Source organism: Pogona vitticeps, chromosome 1, assembly GCF_051106095.1.
Source record: "Pogona vitticeps strain Pit_001003342236 chromosome 1, PviZW2.1, whole genome shotgun sequence".
Classification (NCBI taxonomy): domain Eukaryota; kingdom Metazoa; phylum Chordata; class Lepidosauria; order Squamata; family Agamidae; genus Pogona; species Pogona vitticeps.
In genome coordinates, this window is record NC_135783.1 from 279235555 (window position 1) to 279251008 (window position 15454).

Below are 15454 nucleotides of genomic sequence, written 5' to 3' on the forward strand. Positions count from 1 at the left end.
GAACGGATTAACCTCGCTATGCGGGGCACCACTGTACCATAATATACAGTGAAAACAGGAATACAATACAATACATTACAATTAAAAACATAAAAACATGGTGATATGATGATTATTATTGGGCAGTGTTGCATCAGGCTGTTGTTTGTTCAGGAAAGGCCTGTCTAAATAGCCAGGTTTTTAATAGCTTTAATGGCTGGAATCCTGTTAGTTAACACCTGCCAGTGGCCTAACTTTCAGCAACAAATTGCCACAAGTTCAAGAACTGTTGTAGGTGTTTCCTGTTGCAGACCAATCTTGTGATTCTGTGTGCAATAGGAAATTCTGTTCTGACTTCTTAACTTGTAGCAGTTTGTCAGTGGAAATCACACTGTTGACATTACACTGGCAGAAATGTACAGTAGAATTCTGACCAATGACCATTAAAAACCCTTCTATTTTCCTTTAGGGAATTAGAGAGCAAGACCAGTCACGTAAGATGAAGGATGAATACGTTTAATTTTGATCTGGTTAATTCTCCATTTGCCTGAGATGTATCCTCAATATTAAGTGGCGTATTAATGTACATTTCTGAGCCAAAATTGAATTGAGTAAACCATGAGTGTAAGAGCAGTCATCCAGCATTTCTTCTGCTCCAGCTAGCTCTCCCCCTGCAGTCCATCAAGCACCCAGTTTCTCAAGAAGATGTGAAGCAAAGCCTCTAGAGAGGTAGAGATGCTACACATTTGACTGTAAATATTGACATATGTGACCAAGATTTTGAGATAATGATGTCATAGCACATGCCCCAGATATTCATCATATACAGTATACAGTAGTATCTCGGTTTACAAAATCGAGACGTTACATAATGTGGAAATTACATAAACTGAGGTGTACATAAACTGAGGTACTACTGTATATTATTCCATTAATTGTTCTTGGAATGTGGAACATACTGAGTCAGGGTGTTAGTAAAATCCCCTGTAGTAACATAACATGTACTTTTTGAAAAAAGTAGATAAAAATATTAATCTGATTGGTTGGATTTCTTTTGCTACACAGTGTTGTGTCTGCACCACCAACAGCAGAATTGGAGCCCCTGAAGAAAGGGCATGTTGCTCAAACAGATGAGGTAAATGACAGCAAGTACAAAACTCTCATAAGCCTCATGTGTAGTTGTTGTGTTTATGTGTGTGTGTGTGTTTGAAAAATGATCACCAAAATTGAGCTAAATTCTGTGTAAGGAAAAGCCAGATTTTGTGATATGAACAAATTAATGTAAAATGTGTATGGTTGACACAAATACACACAATTATTTATGTTGGAAATCTGTAAGGCAGGGGTGGGCAATTTGTGACCCTTCAAACTCCATTGAACTCCAATACAAAGCTAATGGAAGTTGCAGACACACACCAGTTTCTATAGGCTTATAGGCTATGACTGAAATCCTGTTGCTTAATTTAAGAAAATGTATGACTTTCAATTAGTTCCTAAAAGGACAAAGAGAGCCCTTGCTTCATTTCTTAGGGGCTCTGCGTGCATCCACACATCAAGCCAGTGTGTATGTGTGCTCCCAAGATTCGTGGGGATTCCTTATTTATCAGCGAGGACTGGACTGAAAGTTACAGATTTTCTTATGCTGAGCAACAGGATTTCAGCCTATAGTGCAGAACACAATAGCATAATTGTCTAATTTTACCAAAGATGGTTTGAAACAAGACTCAATGACATAATTGCAAGGCACTATAATATAGCTGCCTCATTTCACCAGGGATGGCTTCTTGCAGGCTTGTGATACCCATAAGTCTCTGGGGATGTCACAACTAAGACTCCAATAAATCAGAACAAGGAATGTTTACCTTTATGTTTTAGCCTTCAACTTCCAGAAGTTCTGCTGACTGTGTTAGCCAATAGTATGGGGTTGTTGATTCATAGGCTGAAACATCTGGAGGACCTTAAATTTATCAGTAGAAGCAATATGCATCTGCTTTGTTGTATAGATTATGCTTTGCTTCCCCCTAAATATTTTTGAATGTATGTCAAGAGGTTTTACATCAGGATTCATTCATCTGGAATAATTATAAATGGCCTATCTACACACTGGGTGTTTCAGTCTACACAGTATTTTGTGAAAACAGCAGTTAAAAGAAACAATAAAACTATGCGTGAAAACATTAAAATAAAAAAGGGAGCCATAGCAAATACCCTATAAAATCAGAAAGCAACATTAGAAACTATTAAAATATTGATGGAGTGAAAGATTCATCCCTGCCTATCTAAAGCATAATATAAAGGTGGTAGCTTGACTTCTTAAGGAAGTTTTTTTTACAATTGGGCTGCTGCTACAGAAATTGGAGGGCCACGGAAACGCCCTTTCTTAAAAATCTTTTGGAAGATTTATCAAAATGTTGTATTTTATTTCCTTATTTGAAAGACATTACTGGCCTTCATCCTGATGGGTTTCAAGTTTGATTGATTTCCTTTGCTACTGATGCATTTTTTCAGAAGGTTGTATGTTCTCAGTGGCAGAGCATGTGTTTTATATTCAGATGATTTTGGATCCAGTCCCAGAAGTGTCCAAGTAAGAACCAGGGTTTTAGACTAGAGATGGCATTCATACTTCCAGTGTAGAGTGAATTACATCACTTGACACTGTACAAGGAAACACTTTGTAAAATGCTTTTTTATATTAAAAAAACCCACTGCTGGTGGAAACCATGGCTAACAGGAGTATGTTAGATCAGAACTTTTTCTATCCGATGGCCTGTTGTTGTTTTTTACTCCAAGGGAGGTGTTATCCCCATTTGAGGACCTTTTTATTCTGCAGCTTATGGGCACATGCCTTCTATCAGCAAACCTAGACAGCTTTGGAGCTGGACTAGATTAACCGTGGGTCTAATTCTGTGTAAAATGGATTCTCATGAATTTAAGGGCATTGCCCTAACATGTTTCTTCTGTCTTCTCCCATTCTCTCTTTGGTTTTGTCTGTGTGATTTCAGGAGGATATGGGGATGACATACTCTGAGCTTTCTGTCTATGGCAAGCTAAGGAAGATAGCAAAAGCTGGACCTTACACCATGTTCTGTAAGCTGATAACAATGTGGAAGGAGATCTGTGCTCCAAGACAGGTAAGCAGAATAAATTTTCCATGAAGCATGTGCATGTACATGCGTGTGCGCATACACACACATGCACACAGACACGTATGTCCTGGGGCTGATTTAATGCACTTTTCAGCCTAACTTGGACAGCTGTCTGGTAATATTAGTTTAGGTCTTGGAGGAAAGTTACCTTTTCTTTCCCAAACTGCCCACTAAGTGGGAAGGGAGAGAGTGGATGAGCAGAAGAAGAGGAGTAGAGGTTACAAATGGGAAGCTTGCCTAATGTTGACTCTGGTCCCATTGGCTACTAGTTTCAGCCATGACTTAGACTTGTTTTAATCTCAATTAATAGTTTGCCCTATTAAGACTATCCACTCCTGCCCTGAATAAACATGCTATAAGATTCAATTCCCCTGCTAATGACCTACATGAAAGACTTTTTGGAACCACAAGGATAATCCATTACCCTTTGAAAGCCGTGATTGTATCCAAGAGAATCTTTTGTCACACCTGGTTCTTTGCACTTTTGTACTCCAGTTCTGTATGCTGTTGTCATATAGTTCTGTATGCTGTAGCATACTATAGTTCGGTATACTATAGTCTTATGGCAATCGTTTTCACATGAGCCATTTCCTTGAAAGTGATGCTTGAAGTTGGGTTAGACTGGACATAGTTGAAACCAGTGAGGATTCAACTGCTGAGCTGTATGCAGGATTGGAACCTATAAATGTCTGAATTACTTTTAGTCACAGTCTGTCTTGTTTGAGTGCTTGAAACATTCTCATTATCTGGTATGCAGATTTAGATTAACAGTTTCATTCTCCCTCCCCCCCCCTTTACTGTGCTGTGCTGTTTTTAGAACTCTTTATTATTTCCATATTTTCTAGTTAAGGTTGAAATACCTCAGTCTCTTGACCCTGAAATACTCTGTTCTGTACACCAGGTGGCAACAAAGGTTAAACATTTCTTCAGAATGTATTCTGTCAATAGACACAAAATGACTACACTCACACCTTCCTACCATGCTGCAAACTACAGTCCCGATGACAACCGTTTTGATCTAAGACCTTTTCTTTATAATTCTGCTTGGTCCTGGCAGTTCAGGTGTATAGATGAACAGGTAGGCATGATCTGGTTCTCTGTTTACTTCCTCACAGGGGGAGTAGGGTGTCAAAATCAATGGTATTTTTTTTAAAAAGATTGATTTAAATCCGGATTTAAATAAAAATTTGATGATTTGATTTAAATAGTCAACAAAACAGATTTTAAAATTTTTAATTGTAATTTACCCTGCCGCGTTGGCCATTATAGTAATGTGTGTGTGTGTGTGTGTGTGTGTGTGTGTGTGTGTGTGTGTGTGTGTGTGTGTGTGTGTGTGTGTGTGTGTGTGTGTGTGTGTGTGTGTGTGTGTGTGTGTGTGTTAAACACAGTATATGTACAGAGGAAATGTGGGTCAATCTGAAGAGCAGGTGTAATTTCCAGCAGACAGGTCATCATCCTCATCACTGTTACCAGCATCTCCAGCAGAAACAGATGTCAGTATATTAAAGGGACATTAAGAAAGTACATGTTCTGCTGTGTTCTTAATCTGAAGTTCCTTCTGGGTGTCCCGTGTCAATGTACAGTATTTTAGCCTCTATTGGTTTTAATCAAACTTACAATACAATCTAGCTTCTAGGCAATATTTTCTGCTCCTCTCTGTGTTGATGTTATGGGTGACAAAAACAGGAAGTGGCATTCTTTGAAGGAAAAGCAGGCCATCTTTTAGCCCAATTTGACTTGGGCTAATAGGGCAATAGGCTTCTGAGCTATTCTCCTATCCCTTCTAGTCAGGGCTGTGAGAATGGCTGTTTGTAGCCTCTTTTCTGTGTTCTTAATAATAGTGGATGAATTGGATGTTTTCCAAAGTGGTGTTTTCCTTCTCGCATGCACCTGAAAAAATCCAGTGGGGATTTGTGGCTATGTTGTCTCTTTGTCAAGTTCTTCCAAAGTACTTTTTCTCAAACCTGGGACAAATGTAAGCTTTTTCCAGCCAAAACATCTATTACAAATGGTTCTTTGGCCTTTAGGAGGTTTTAATATATTCTCTTCCCCAAGGGGAAGGTTCATTAGGCCGTAGCTGAAGTTCTGCTTTGCATCAGCATTTAACATTGAGGTCAATGGAGTTTAGACCTGGATGTGGCTCTCTGCTAAGTTTGGGACTGAAGGCATGGAAAAGATCAAGCAGCCATAATAATTATGACTTGCTCGTGGTCTTCAGTCACAGCCATAACATTATTTTAATATATTTTCTTTTGCTGGACAGAGGAATGTTAACACCTCAATTTTTTCCCTGCCAAAGATTTTACACCTTAGTTGCCTTTAATACTATGTTTATGTGTGCAATAAAATGCTAATTCCCACCTCCCTGAAATGCCAGACATGCTGTAAGAGTATCTGACTTCCTGGAAACTCAAGATAAAAGATGCCATGTGGTCTCTACCTTCTTTTCTTTTTTTAAAAAAAAAGTCTTTGTATTGTTTTTTCATCATTTTTTCCACAACTTAGGCCGACCCAGTCTCAGTAAAGTCAAAAGTAAAAAATTCCTCCTGCTTTCAATGAGAACTCGTTTTGATATTATTGAGGGGGGTGTCATATTTTTTTAAAATCTTTCTGTGCTTGTAATAATTTATGGGCATAAATAATCGGGACTTAAGTATCTAATTACCCGGTATGTTCAGTCAGTCATTAGCCTTTGCCAGATGCCTTTGCAGCTTTGCCAGTACACAGTGCTTGAGCTTCGTGTGGAGGCTGGACTGCCTGAAGTGGGAGGCAGGCGGCACATGTTTTCAGCTTCCATGGTGTGAATGACAAGATGACAATCCCCATTTGTATCTGTTCAGGAGGGCCTCTTTTAACTAAGCTAGTAGCTCAAACTCACTTCAGTATGATGTCACTGAATTGGAATTTAATAATTATGTCCTGTATTCCAAGAGACTATAACATAATCATTACCCTAGAAATGATTCATTTTAAGCTTTTTGCTATTTTACTCTGAGTAAGATAAATTTAGTCATTGCTAGACTAATGCAGTTCACCTATTACTTTTGTGAATGGTCACCTGCCTACATAGTTTACATCTAAGCTTTTTACATGATTAATCTTTAGCGTATCATGAGACCCTTTTGTTAAACAAAAGAGGCAGATTTCTGCATGTCTTCCATCTATACAAAAAAAAAGAGCAGCAACCTTGAGACCTCTCAGAAGAGGTGCAGCAAATCCATTAAGGGTAGCATGATGTGAGACATGCCTTCATTAGACAAACAGTATGTGAGAGTACCAGGCATAACTTATCTCTATGTTTTCCTTCAGTAGATGAAGGCATTTTTTGCCTCTTGCTTAACAAAATGATCTTGTGACATGCATAAAGCTCAAAATGGGAATTCTTTCAGTTCATATGCTGTAGTGTCTGGCATGACAATATTTATTAATGAGAAATGAAGTGTTCTGAAGTAGTAGAGGGAGAGAGTTATGACGCCTTCATTTCCTGGAAGTAAACTCTGGCATAAAGTCAAGTCCATCAGGTCCCTTGTTTGTACAACTGACTGGGATTAATGATAACCTTGACATTACTAAGCCCCCAAATTAAAATGTGCCACTTGATTGCTTACAATTTGGGAATGAAAAACAGAAAGTTTTGAATGAAGGAAATTGTATTAAACCTATCGTCTTCCTGGATTGAGCAGGGGGTTGGACTTGATGGCCTCGTAGGCCCCTTCCAACGTTACTTTTCTATGATTCTGTGATTCTATTGTTAATAAATAAATAGATTTCCACAATGAGACATCATAGTCAAGGTGATCCGAAAGCCATATCCTTAACTACTGGGTTTCCCTACTCAGTGATGAAAGAGATTTTCTTTGATCAACATTTTGTATGATAGCGATTAGAAATAAAACTTTTTACAAAAATATAAATATGTGAGATAGTTCCAACGTAATGTGAAACTATGATTTGCCCATCTTTGAAGTACCTGATGCTCACGTGCTTTTATTTCCCCATTGTACGTTTCTTTGATTTGACCACCAATTTAGCAGCAAACCATAGTGTGCTGTTACAGCAGAGTCAGGAAAATGACTCTGCTGTCATTTTCCATTATTTCTTAGCAAGGCACAATTTCTTGAGCATTTGAAATGATGATTTGTGTAACAGGTACATTTTTCATTTCTCACATCATGGTTCTTGTAACCGAAGCAGTGGGTTGCTGTTAAATTTGAACATATAGGAGAGGAAGAAAGGAGAGGTGTAATCAAGTATAGTGCTTATTATTTTAATAACCATGTTTAGGTGTTACGTTTGAACCATCGTATTTATTGTTTTTGACATATTTAGTGTGATTACTTATTAGTGTACTAGTAACGTTTGCAATAATGTTTTGTTCTCAGGAGGACTCAGCTGTAGAATGCCATATTAATATCCTCACTGTAGTTCATTCTTCATGGTCTCTGTGAATGCGTATGAATGAATGGGTTATGTCTGTGCCTGCTTTCTAGAGCTTTCAGTCACACATTCGCTAGGACATTCCCCCCTAGTTTACATGCTCCATCCATCTGAAGAGCCCTCAATTCCTTTTTGTTGCCACTGAGGTTAGACTCTTCTTGACGCTGGAGCTGTGTTTTGCTTCTTCTGTCTCTGCTGAGGTTCTCTCTTTTTTCTAGAAAGTTCTTTCTTGGAGGTTCACTGCCAGTGATCGCACTGGAAGATGACAGGCCACCTATACCACCCTCAGGCCAAGCTCTCTTCTCTGGATTGAGAATCGCCTAACTATGGCCATACTCCATCTGAAGCCTTTGCCAGCCTGGCCTCTGCCCCCACCAGCCCTGCATCCAGAGGACAGGCCACGGCTATTCAGCTGTCGGACTTGGCTTCCACCATGCTGGAATCACCGCCACCCCAGAAGCGTTCTGCTAAAACATTCCACCTTTCTCCCTGCTATTCGCGTCTGAAGACCCATTATGTTCACGAGCTGTTTTGACACTGACTCAAAGTGGAATACTCTGAGGCCTATTATAAAGATTACAAGATGGGCTTGATGACAGCATGAGTACTTGGACCCATACTGGGAACCTGTTATCTGCTAGCACCACAATTGAAGAACCCAAGACAGCCATTATGCCTATGTATATTCCTCAGGCTCATCATCGCTATTGCTGTCTCAATATCGGCCCTACCCACCCACACGCTTCTTGAGAACTGCAATCTGACCCGGATTTGGTATTGAAGCCTACCAAGCCTTCATTTAAGAGGACTCTTTCCCCAAATCCATTGCCCCTACCCTGCACTTCTTCATGCACTCACAACTTGCCCGAGCACCACCCTCTCCCAGGTCAGATCTTCTCCAGTACAGGTCACAACAACATTCAGAGGACTACCTGGCTATTCTACCAAACCAACATGCATTGACATCAAACAGTGCACAGGCTTCCATACCGAAGCCTCTGCATTGATCTTTCATAGCACCCTTGTGGCCACGCCAGCCGTGGTTCACTACACTGAAAATGATGTCATCGGACTTTCTTTGCCTCCCTTGATCCCACTATCGTCTAACAGAGGGCAGTGGCAGTGTCACCCACCCAGGCCTTGGATCTCTCCACCTCACCACCTAGAGGATTCACACACATTAACTTCTGTCCTTGCCAGAGCAAGGAAGCCCTCTACCACCTTGCTGTACTCCTACAAATGGAATACTTTCACTACTTTTGCACAGTCTAAGGGCCTTTCAGTTATTTTGGATACACTTCTCTCCCACCTCCTACATCTTTTCAAATGTGGATTATCTCATTCCACCTTAAAGGTCTACATCACAGCTATTGTCACACATCAAGCTACATGTTCAGAAGCATCAACCTTGTTTTCCCACCCAACCCTCAAGAGGTTCCTTAGAGGGCTCAAGAACATTCGACCCTCAAATCTCCACCCCCACAGTGACCTGTGCAACCAGTACTCCACTATTTTGACCCGTCCGCCTTTTGAGGCTTTGGCTACTACTCCACACAAGTTTCTTTCCCTTAAAACATTCTTCCTGGTCACCATTACATCTGCCTGATGGGCTAGCACATTAGCAGTACTGTGGGTAGATCCTCCTTACCTCCAATTCCAACCAAACAAGGTCATCCTCTACCCTGACGTCTCCTTCTTACCCAAGATTGCCTATGATTTTCACATCAACCAACCTCCCGACTGTTCCCATCACCTTCCTCGGACTTGGAGCACACGCTCCACACCCTTAATATGAAGTGTTCACTCACCTATGTTTCTCGTATAGCAAATTTCCAAAAGTCACCTTGCCTATTCATTTGTTACCAGGTCCAAACGAAGGATAGCAAGCATCTTTGCAGATGCTTTACTGCTGGACTGTCCAGGCCATAACCCTGGCTTATGAGCTGGCGAATAAACCCCCACCAGGCTTGGTCAGAGCGCAGTCTACGAGGGCCATCTCTACATCCACATCCTTGCTAAAGGGCATTGATATTTCACACATTTGCAGGACAGCTGCCTGGTCCAGGCCCTCAACATTCATCTCACAGATTTTTGGGCTAACAGGGATGCAAACTTTGGACAGGCTGTCTTGACATCTGTCCTATCATGACAGCCCTCCTTCCAATAAGTTAGCATGCTAATCACCCATTCATGTGCATTCATAGAAATCATGATGAGGAAGGAAAGGTTACTTACCTGCAACTCTGGTTCTTTGAGTGGTCATCTGTGAATCCACACATCCTGCCCTTTGTCCCCTCTGTCTATCATGTATGTTTCCTTTTTTCACTGACAGCGACTTTAGATGGGCAGAGCATGCACACTGGGGGGGGGGGAAGGGACGTCCTAGTGAACATGGGACTAAAAGCTCTAGAAAATTCTGAGGAGTTCCGTGCAGCACAGACTTAACCCATTCATGTGGTTTCACAGATAGCTATTTGAAGAATCAGTTTCCCAACCATATAGAACACATAAATGTGTGTTACAAAATTCATGACAAGTAACTCCTTCCACCAAGATGTATCTCTTTGGAAGGTGCCATTTGGGAAAGAAAATGGAAGGGCAAAATAGCATCACTTACTTGCTTTTGTGAATTGTTTTCTCATAAATCTGCTTTTACTTAATAAAAATGGCAATGGGGAGAGAAGACTTAATACTAGCATTTGTGTCTAACGTGTAGTTCAGCTCTTAATCTGGCCTTTGTCCTTTTCATTTTGATAAAGGAGTAATTGGTTGTTTAAATTGCTATTTTACAGGTTTCTAAAGTAGAATCTGAGGAACTGAAGCCCAAGCCTGAAGATGTGGCTTGACTCTTCTCTTGTTGCTCTAAATGGATGGTGTTGACTATGAAATCATTCAAACATCCAACAACCTAGATATTATGAAGATCAGAAGATTTCTAAAAATTAAGGAATCAGTGCTGTCTCGTTAAAGACTCGTGTATTCTTGTAAGAATATTGAAATGATTATATTCCAGTGAATGCTCCAGTCCAAATGCATCTAACTCTTAACTGCAATCATTAATATTCTAAAAATTGAAACCCAAAGTAATGGTTTGTATATGTTACTGATGTAGGTTGGCCACGCAACAGCTTGAGTTAACTGTTCCAAAATTTGGTTGTTAATTAGTCATTAAATACTTAATTTACTGTCATAACAGCATTTTTGTATACATGCATATGTTCCCTTGGAAGTAAAGACTAATAAGCTCACTGAGGCTTCCTGTTAGATTAAATGGCTAGGAGTGCCTCCTAAACTACTGAATTCATTGTACTGCTCTGGGTGGTGGAAACGTTTAGAACAGGGGTCTCCAAACTTTCAAGCTTGAGGGCCACATATATTTTTCAGATTTTTGAGGGCCAAAGGAACATGCGTGCACCCATATTTGTGGTTGTCCGCCTGCATGGACTTCCGCCCACGTGCACGGGCTAAAAGGAACAGGCCAGATAAAATGGCAAGGTGAGCTGGATGTGGCCCCCGACTGTAGTTTGGAGACCCTTGGTTTAGAACAGGGGTGTCCAACCTTTCACCTTCCCTGGGCCACATTAGAACATGAAAATTTGGTTTGGGCCGCATGGGGGGGCAGCCCTAGCCATCCTCCACAGCCCGGCTCCAAGCGCGCTTACCGGCAGCTGCGATCTCAGACAGCCGAGGCTGCCAGCTTGGACTCCGGTGGCTTTATGGGGCCGGGAGGGGGTCCAACTATTGACGGGGATGGCACAATGCAGTCACGCAGCCCCCCTCTCCCCTCCTCTCCCGCTCCTTCCTTCCCTCTCTCCCCACCTACTGTTGTGACATGCCCTGGCCGCATTCCGCATTCCGTAACCTGAAACTTTGGAATTTCTTTAAAAATAAAAAATGGTTACTGAGCCACATTACAAGCTGACATGGGCCGCATGTGCCCACGGGCTGCAGGTTCGACAAGCCTGGTTTAGAAGATTGAGTAGTAGTTGCATCTGAGGTTTTGGATGAGAACCAGTGGGTGAAAATTGCAAAGAAGCAGATTTTGGCTAAACATTAGGTGAAATATTCCAAAAGGAGTAGCTGTTCAACAAGACTGCCTTGGGAAGAAGTGGGCTTTTTTTCACTGGAAGTATTTAAGCATAAACTGTGAATAGCCACCAATACTGTAGAAACATAACAAATCACCTTTTACAAAGTTAGTCCATTGGTCCATCTATCCTAGGATTATCAAAAGTGAATGGCAGCAGCTGCCCAGTGTTTACAGCCCTACATGGAAATGCTAGCACCTTCAGAATACAAAATTACTCTGCTTCTGATGCCATGATTCCATTACCAGAAACATTGGAAGTTAAATAATTCATAAACATCTCAGAAGTAGATTTGGGAGCCATGATGGAAGAGGGTTGGCATTTGTTGCCAAAGGTTGCCCAGTGATTTTGAGCTGGCAGCAACAAGGACAAATTCAGCTCATTTCTGGCAGTTTCTGGTAGACTGGGACAAATAAAATTAATAGGAACATCAGGTCGACCAGCCCTGATTATTAGCAGGACGAGGTGTTTAGATGGCTGCTGTTGCTATAAAATCTGCACCCAGATGCTGGCAAGCTTGTGGAAGCAACAAGTCAAATCTCTGGCTCGCATCCACGTTCCTGACAACCTTGAACCTTGTTCTCTGGAGCCTTGGCTTTGGACTCTGACCCTGGACTACTGTGATTTGGCTTTGGACTCTGACCTTGGATTACGGTTTGTGATTTGGCTTTGGCATTTTGATATTGGCTCTGCATTCTCTGAACTTCTGACATTGGACTGGCTTATCCAACTCTGCTGTTGAAACCCCTGGGAACATGACATATTTCTTATTAAACCACTTCATGACATTGGAAATTCCCACTGGAAGGCATCTTGACAGCCAGAAGGCAAACTTTTGGTTTCTTTCCAGTGATCACATATACTGGAAACAAACCAAACTTAAGTGATTGTACCTGCGTCAAAAGAATAGAAACCCCTGACAGTGGCACATATAGCTCTCTTCTTTTTTTGTGAGATGGGTCAGTTTGAAAGTAACTGGTCTCGAATTTCCCATTGCATTTTATAACCGGGGAGGGATTTGAACTCAGGTCTTCCAGGTTCTAAACCACCACTCTAAACACTATATACACCTGACTTATATCTGTAAACATGTGTTTGGTACATGTTTACACATATAAGGCAGGGATACATTACAGTGGTACCTCGACTTATGAACGTCTCCACTTGTGAACATTTTTAGTTATGAATGGCTCCATTTGCAAAATGTTGCTTCGACTTGCAAACGAAACGTCAACTTACAAACGGAAAAAAAAACTTTCCTGCCCTTTTTTTGACCTAAGTCCATCTTAGGTCAAAAGAAGAAGAAAAATTCTCCCCCTAGTGGTAGAGTACAGATTAACCGGCTCTGCATTAGTTCCTATGGGAACTAATGCCTCTACCTATGAACAGTGTCTCAACATACGAACGAAAAACAGCCTGAACTGATTAAATGGTTTTCAATGCATTCATATGGGAAATATTGCCTCAACTTACAAACATTTTGACGTACGAATGCCGTTCCAATACGGATTAAGTTCGTAAGTTGAGGTACCACTGTATTTTGGTTAGCCGCTCTAATACTTTAGCTACTTACATACTTACTGGTAACTTCCATTAGGTTTTGTTGGGCTTACACTGAGGTAAATGTGTATAGGACTGCAGTTTAAATTAGATGGATTTATTACAATGTTCTGGTGGAATGGGTGGCAACATTTACAATATGTGTAGTAGTTGTGTCTGAGATTTTGGGTGAAAACATAAAGTTTCAATACTTGGAAGCTGTTGGAATATATGGAAATAATTAATATGACCAACACCAGTCATAGCAACTCAGGCTTTAGTTCGGGAAAATATTTGCTCCTCTAATGAAAGGTCTGCATATGATTTTTCTCTTTTTAACTTGTTGAACTAAAATCATAAAATTTTACAACCACTGGCACATGTCGATGTGAAAAATGATTTTTTTTATTTTACTGTGCAATAAATTTACATTTTAATGAATCTAATTGGCTCTGTTTTTATTTTTCATATTTTTTGTTATTTACATAGTTTTAACTGCTTTGGTCTGGTGGCTTGGACAGCAAACTGAGGCTCTGATTAAGCTTGGTAGTGGAGTGTGTGATTAACTGTAAACATGGATATAATACTGCTGACGTCAGAATGGCCCGAACAGGGTTTCCTGGGGCCTGTTCCTGGCACTGGTGGTTATATGCTATATGGAATATCTGTTAATTCAGTTAAACGTCAGGCTCCGAGGGCTTACAATTGCATTATATTTTTGCAGTGTTACTCTTGGTACTTGCCATCTGCCTCGTGTTATATTAGGGTAGGCCTTGTAGTTGACCACAACATTTTTGCTTATCTTTAATGAAATTGTAGGCTCTAGACATATGAGGTGCTGCTTTACAATGAACCATCTGGCAGTTCATTTTGGCCACCAGCAAAGCACCTGATTCCAATCACATGCACGCACCTTTGCTGCTTACTTCTACTGCTTGCACATGGGAATCAGCAAGTCCCAATCATTTGGTAAAGCTATTTTAATTTGAGATGCAGCTGTGACACTGCAGGTATAAAAGCTGCCACAACGAAAGGAAGTTTTGCACGTAGAAGATGTGCTTGTCATACATATGGAACAATGGGCTAGTCTGTTGCTTCTACCAGTTGTCGCCTGTGACGATACAATACGTAAGTCTTTTGCTTTCCATTCTGCTGATCATAAAAACTGCACCATAGCAGGGCCTTAAGAGCACAGTGCTGTCTGTTTGCTTGCCAATATTTTTATTTATTTATTTATTTTTTATTGGACTTATATACTGCCCCATAGCGCTACAAGCACTCTCCGGGCGGTTTACAATTTAATTATACAGGCTACATATTGGCCCCCCAGCAAGCTGGGTACTCATTTTACCGACCTCGGAAGGATGGAAGGCTGAGTCAACCTTGAGCCGGCTACCTGGGATTTGAACCCCAGGTCGTGAGCACAGTTTTAGCTGCAGTACAGCGTTTTAACCAGTGCGCCACGAGGCTCTATTGTTGTGTTCTCTTCAACGGGGCTTATTTACCCCATCATTAGATTTCAACAAACTAAATGTGGTTTCATAAGAACATTAGTGGCAAGTCATTGCATGGTCATTCTAACTGTGCACAAGTCCAGTTGACACTTGAATGAGCCCAATAATGCTGTTACCTCTTGTTTCTTAAAACCTTCAAGTAATTGTGGGATGTGCTCACAGAATGGCTGGAGACGAAGAACAAGGAGCCCTTCAGAAGTCATGGTAGAGGCTCTGTTATGCTTTGGATTGCATTTCCCAGAATCCTTCTGCCAGTTTGGCCACTGGCTGTTGCTATCCTCAAAAGGAAACTTTCCAAGCATTTCTGAGGTGTATATTGGTGCTGAAATGCTAGGTGACCACATATAGCTTACAGGCCACACGTTGCCCAACCCTGCATTAAAAGAAAAAGCTATCCAGGAGGTATGAGCCTGGTCTACTTTATTGGGGAGCACTAACAATTGGATGGCAGGATACAAAATGGAAAAGGACTTGGCGCTGATTTCACACAGCCACACAACCCATCCCCAGAAAAATATATATGAGCAACTTGTCAAATACATTTAAACAAAGATGAGCATGTAACAGTCTATGTTTCTAAATGAGCTCCTGTTTGGGTGCAATACAATTATGCTAAGCCTTCTGCAAAGGTTAAGACAATGGAGGGAACGATGCAAGGTTTTGAAACAGACCTCTTAAAAAGTGAGAGGTGGAGCTTTGAACTATGAAGGACATTTCAGAGCTCTTTGAGATTTTGTCTCTGTTCATAGCA

The 15454-nt window shown here is 40.9% G+C and overlaps 1 protein-coding gene across 2 annotated transcripts in view; it reads left to right on the forward strand.

Moving 5' to 3' along the window:
• NADSYN1 (NAD synthetase 1) overlaps window positions 1-10810 on the forward strand; it is a 40711-nt gene extending 29901 nt beyond the window's left edge. For both annotated transcript variants that reach the window (XM_020782884.3, XM_072985907.2), the window contains 4 exons: window positions 1045-1114; window positions 2982-3110; window positions 4027-4203; window positions 10355-10810. In XM_020782884.3, coding sequence (XP_020638543.3) covers window positions 1045-1114; window positions 2982-3110; window positions 4027-4203; window positions 10355-10408 — 430 coding nt within the window. In that variant the 3' untranslated portion in view covers window positions 10409-10810. The remainder of the gene's footprint in view (window positions 1-1044; window positions 1115-2981; window positions 3111-4026; window positions 4204-10354) is intronic.
• The last annotated feature ends 4644 nt before the right edge of the window (window positions 10811-15454 follow it).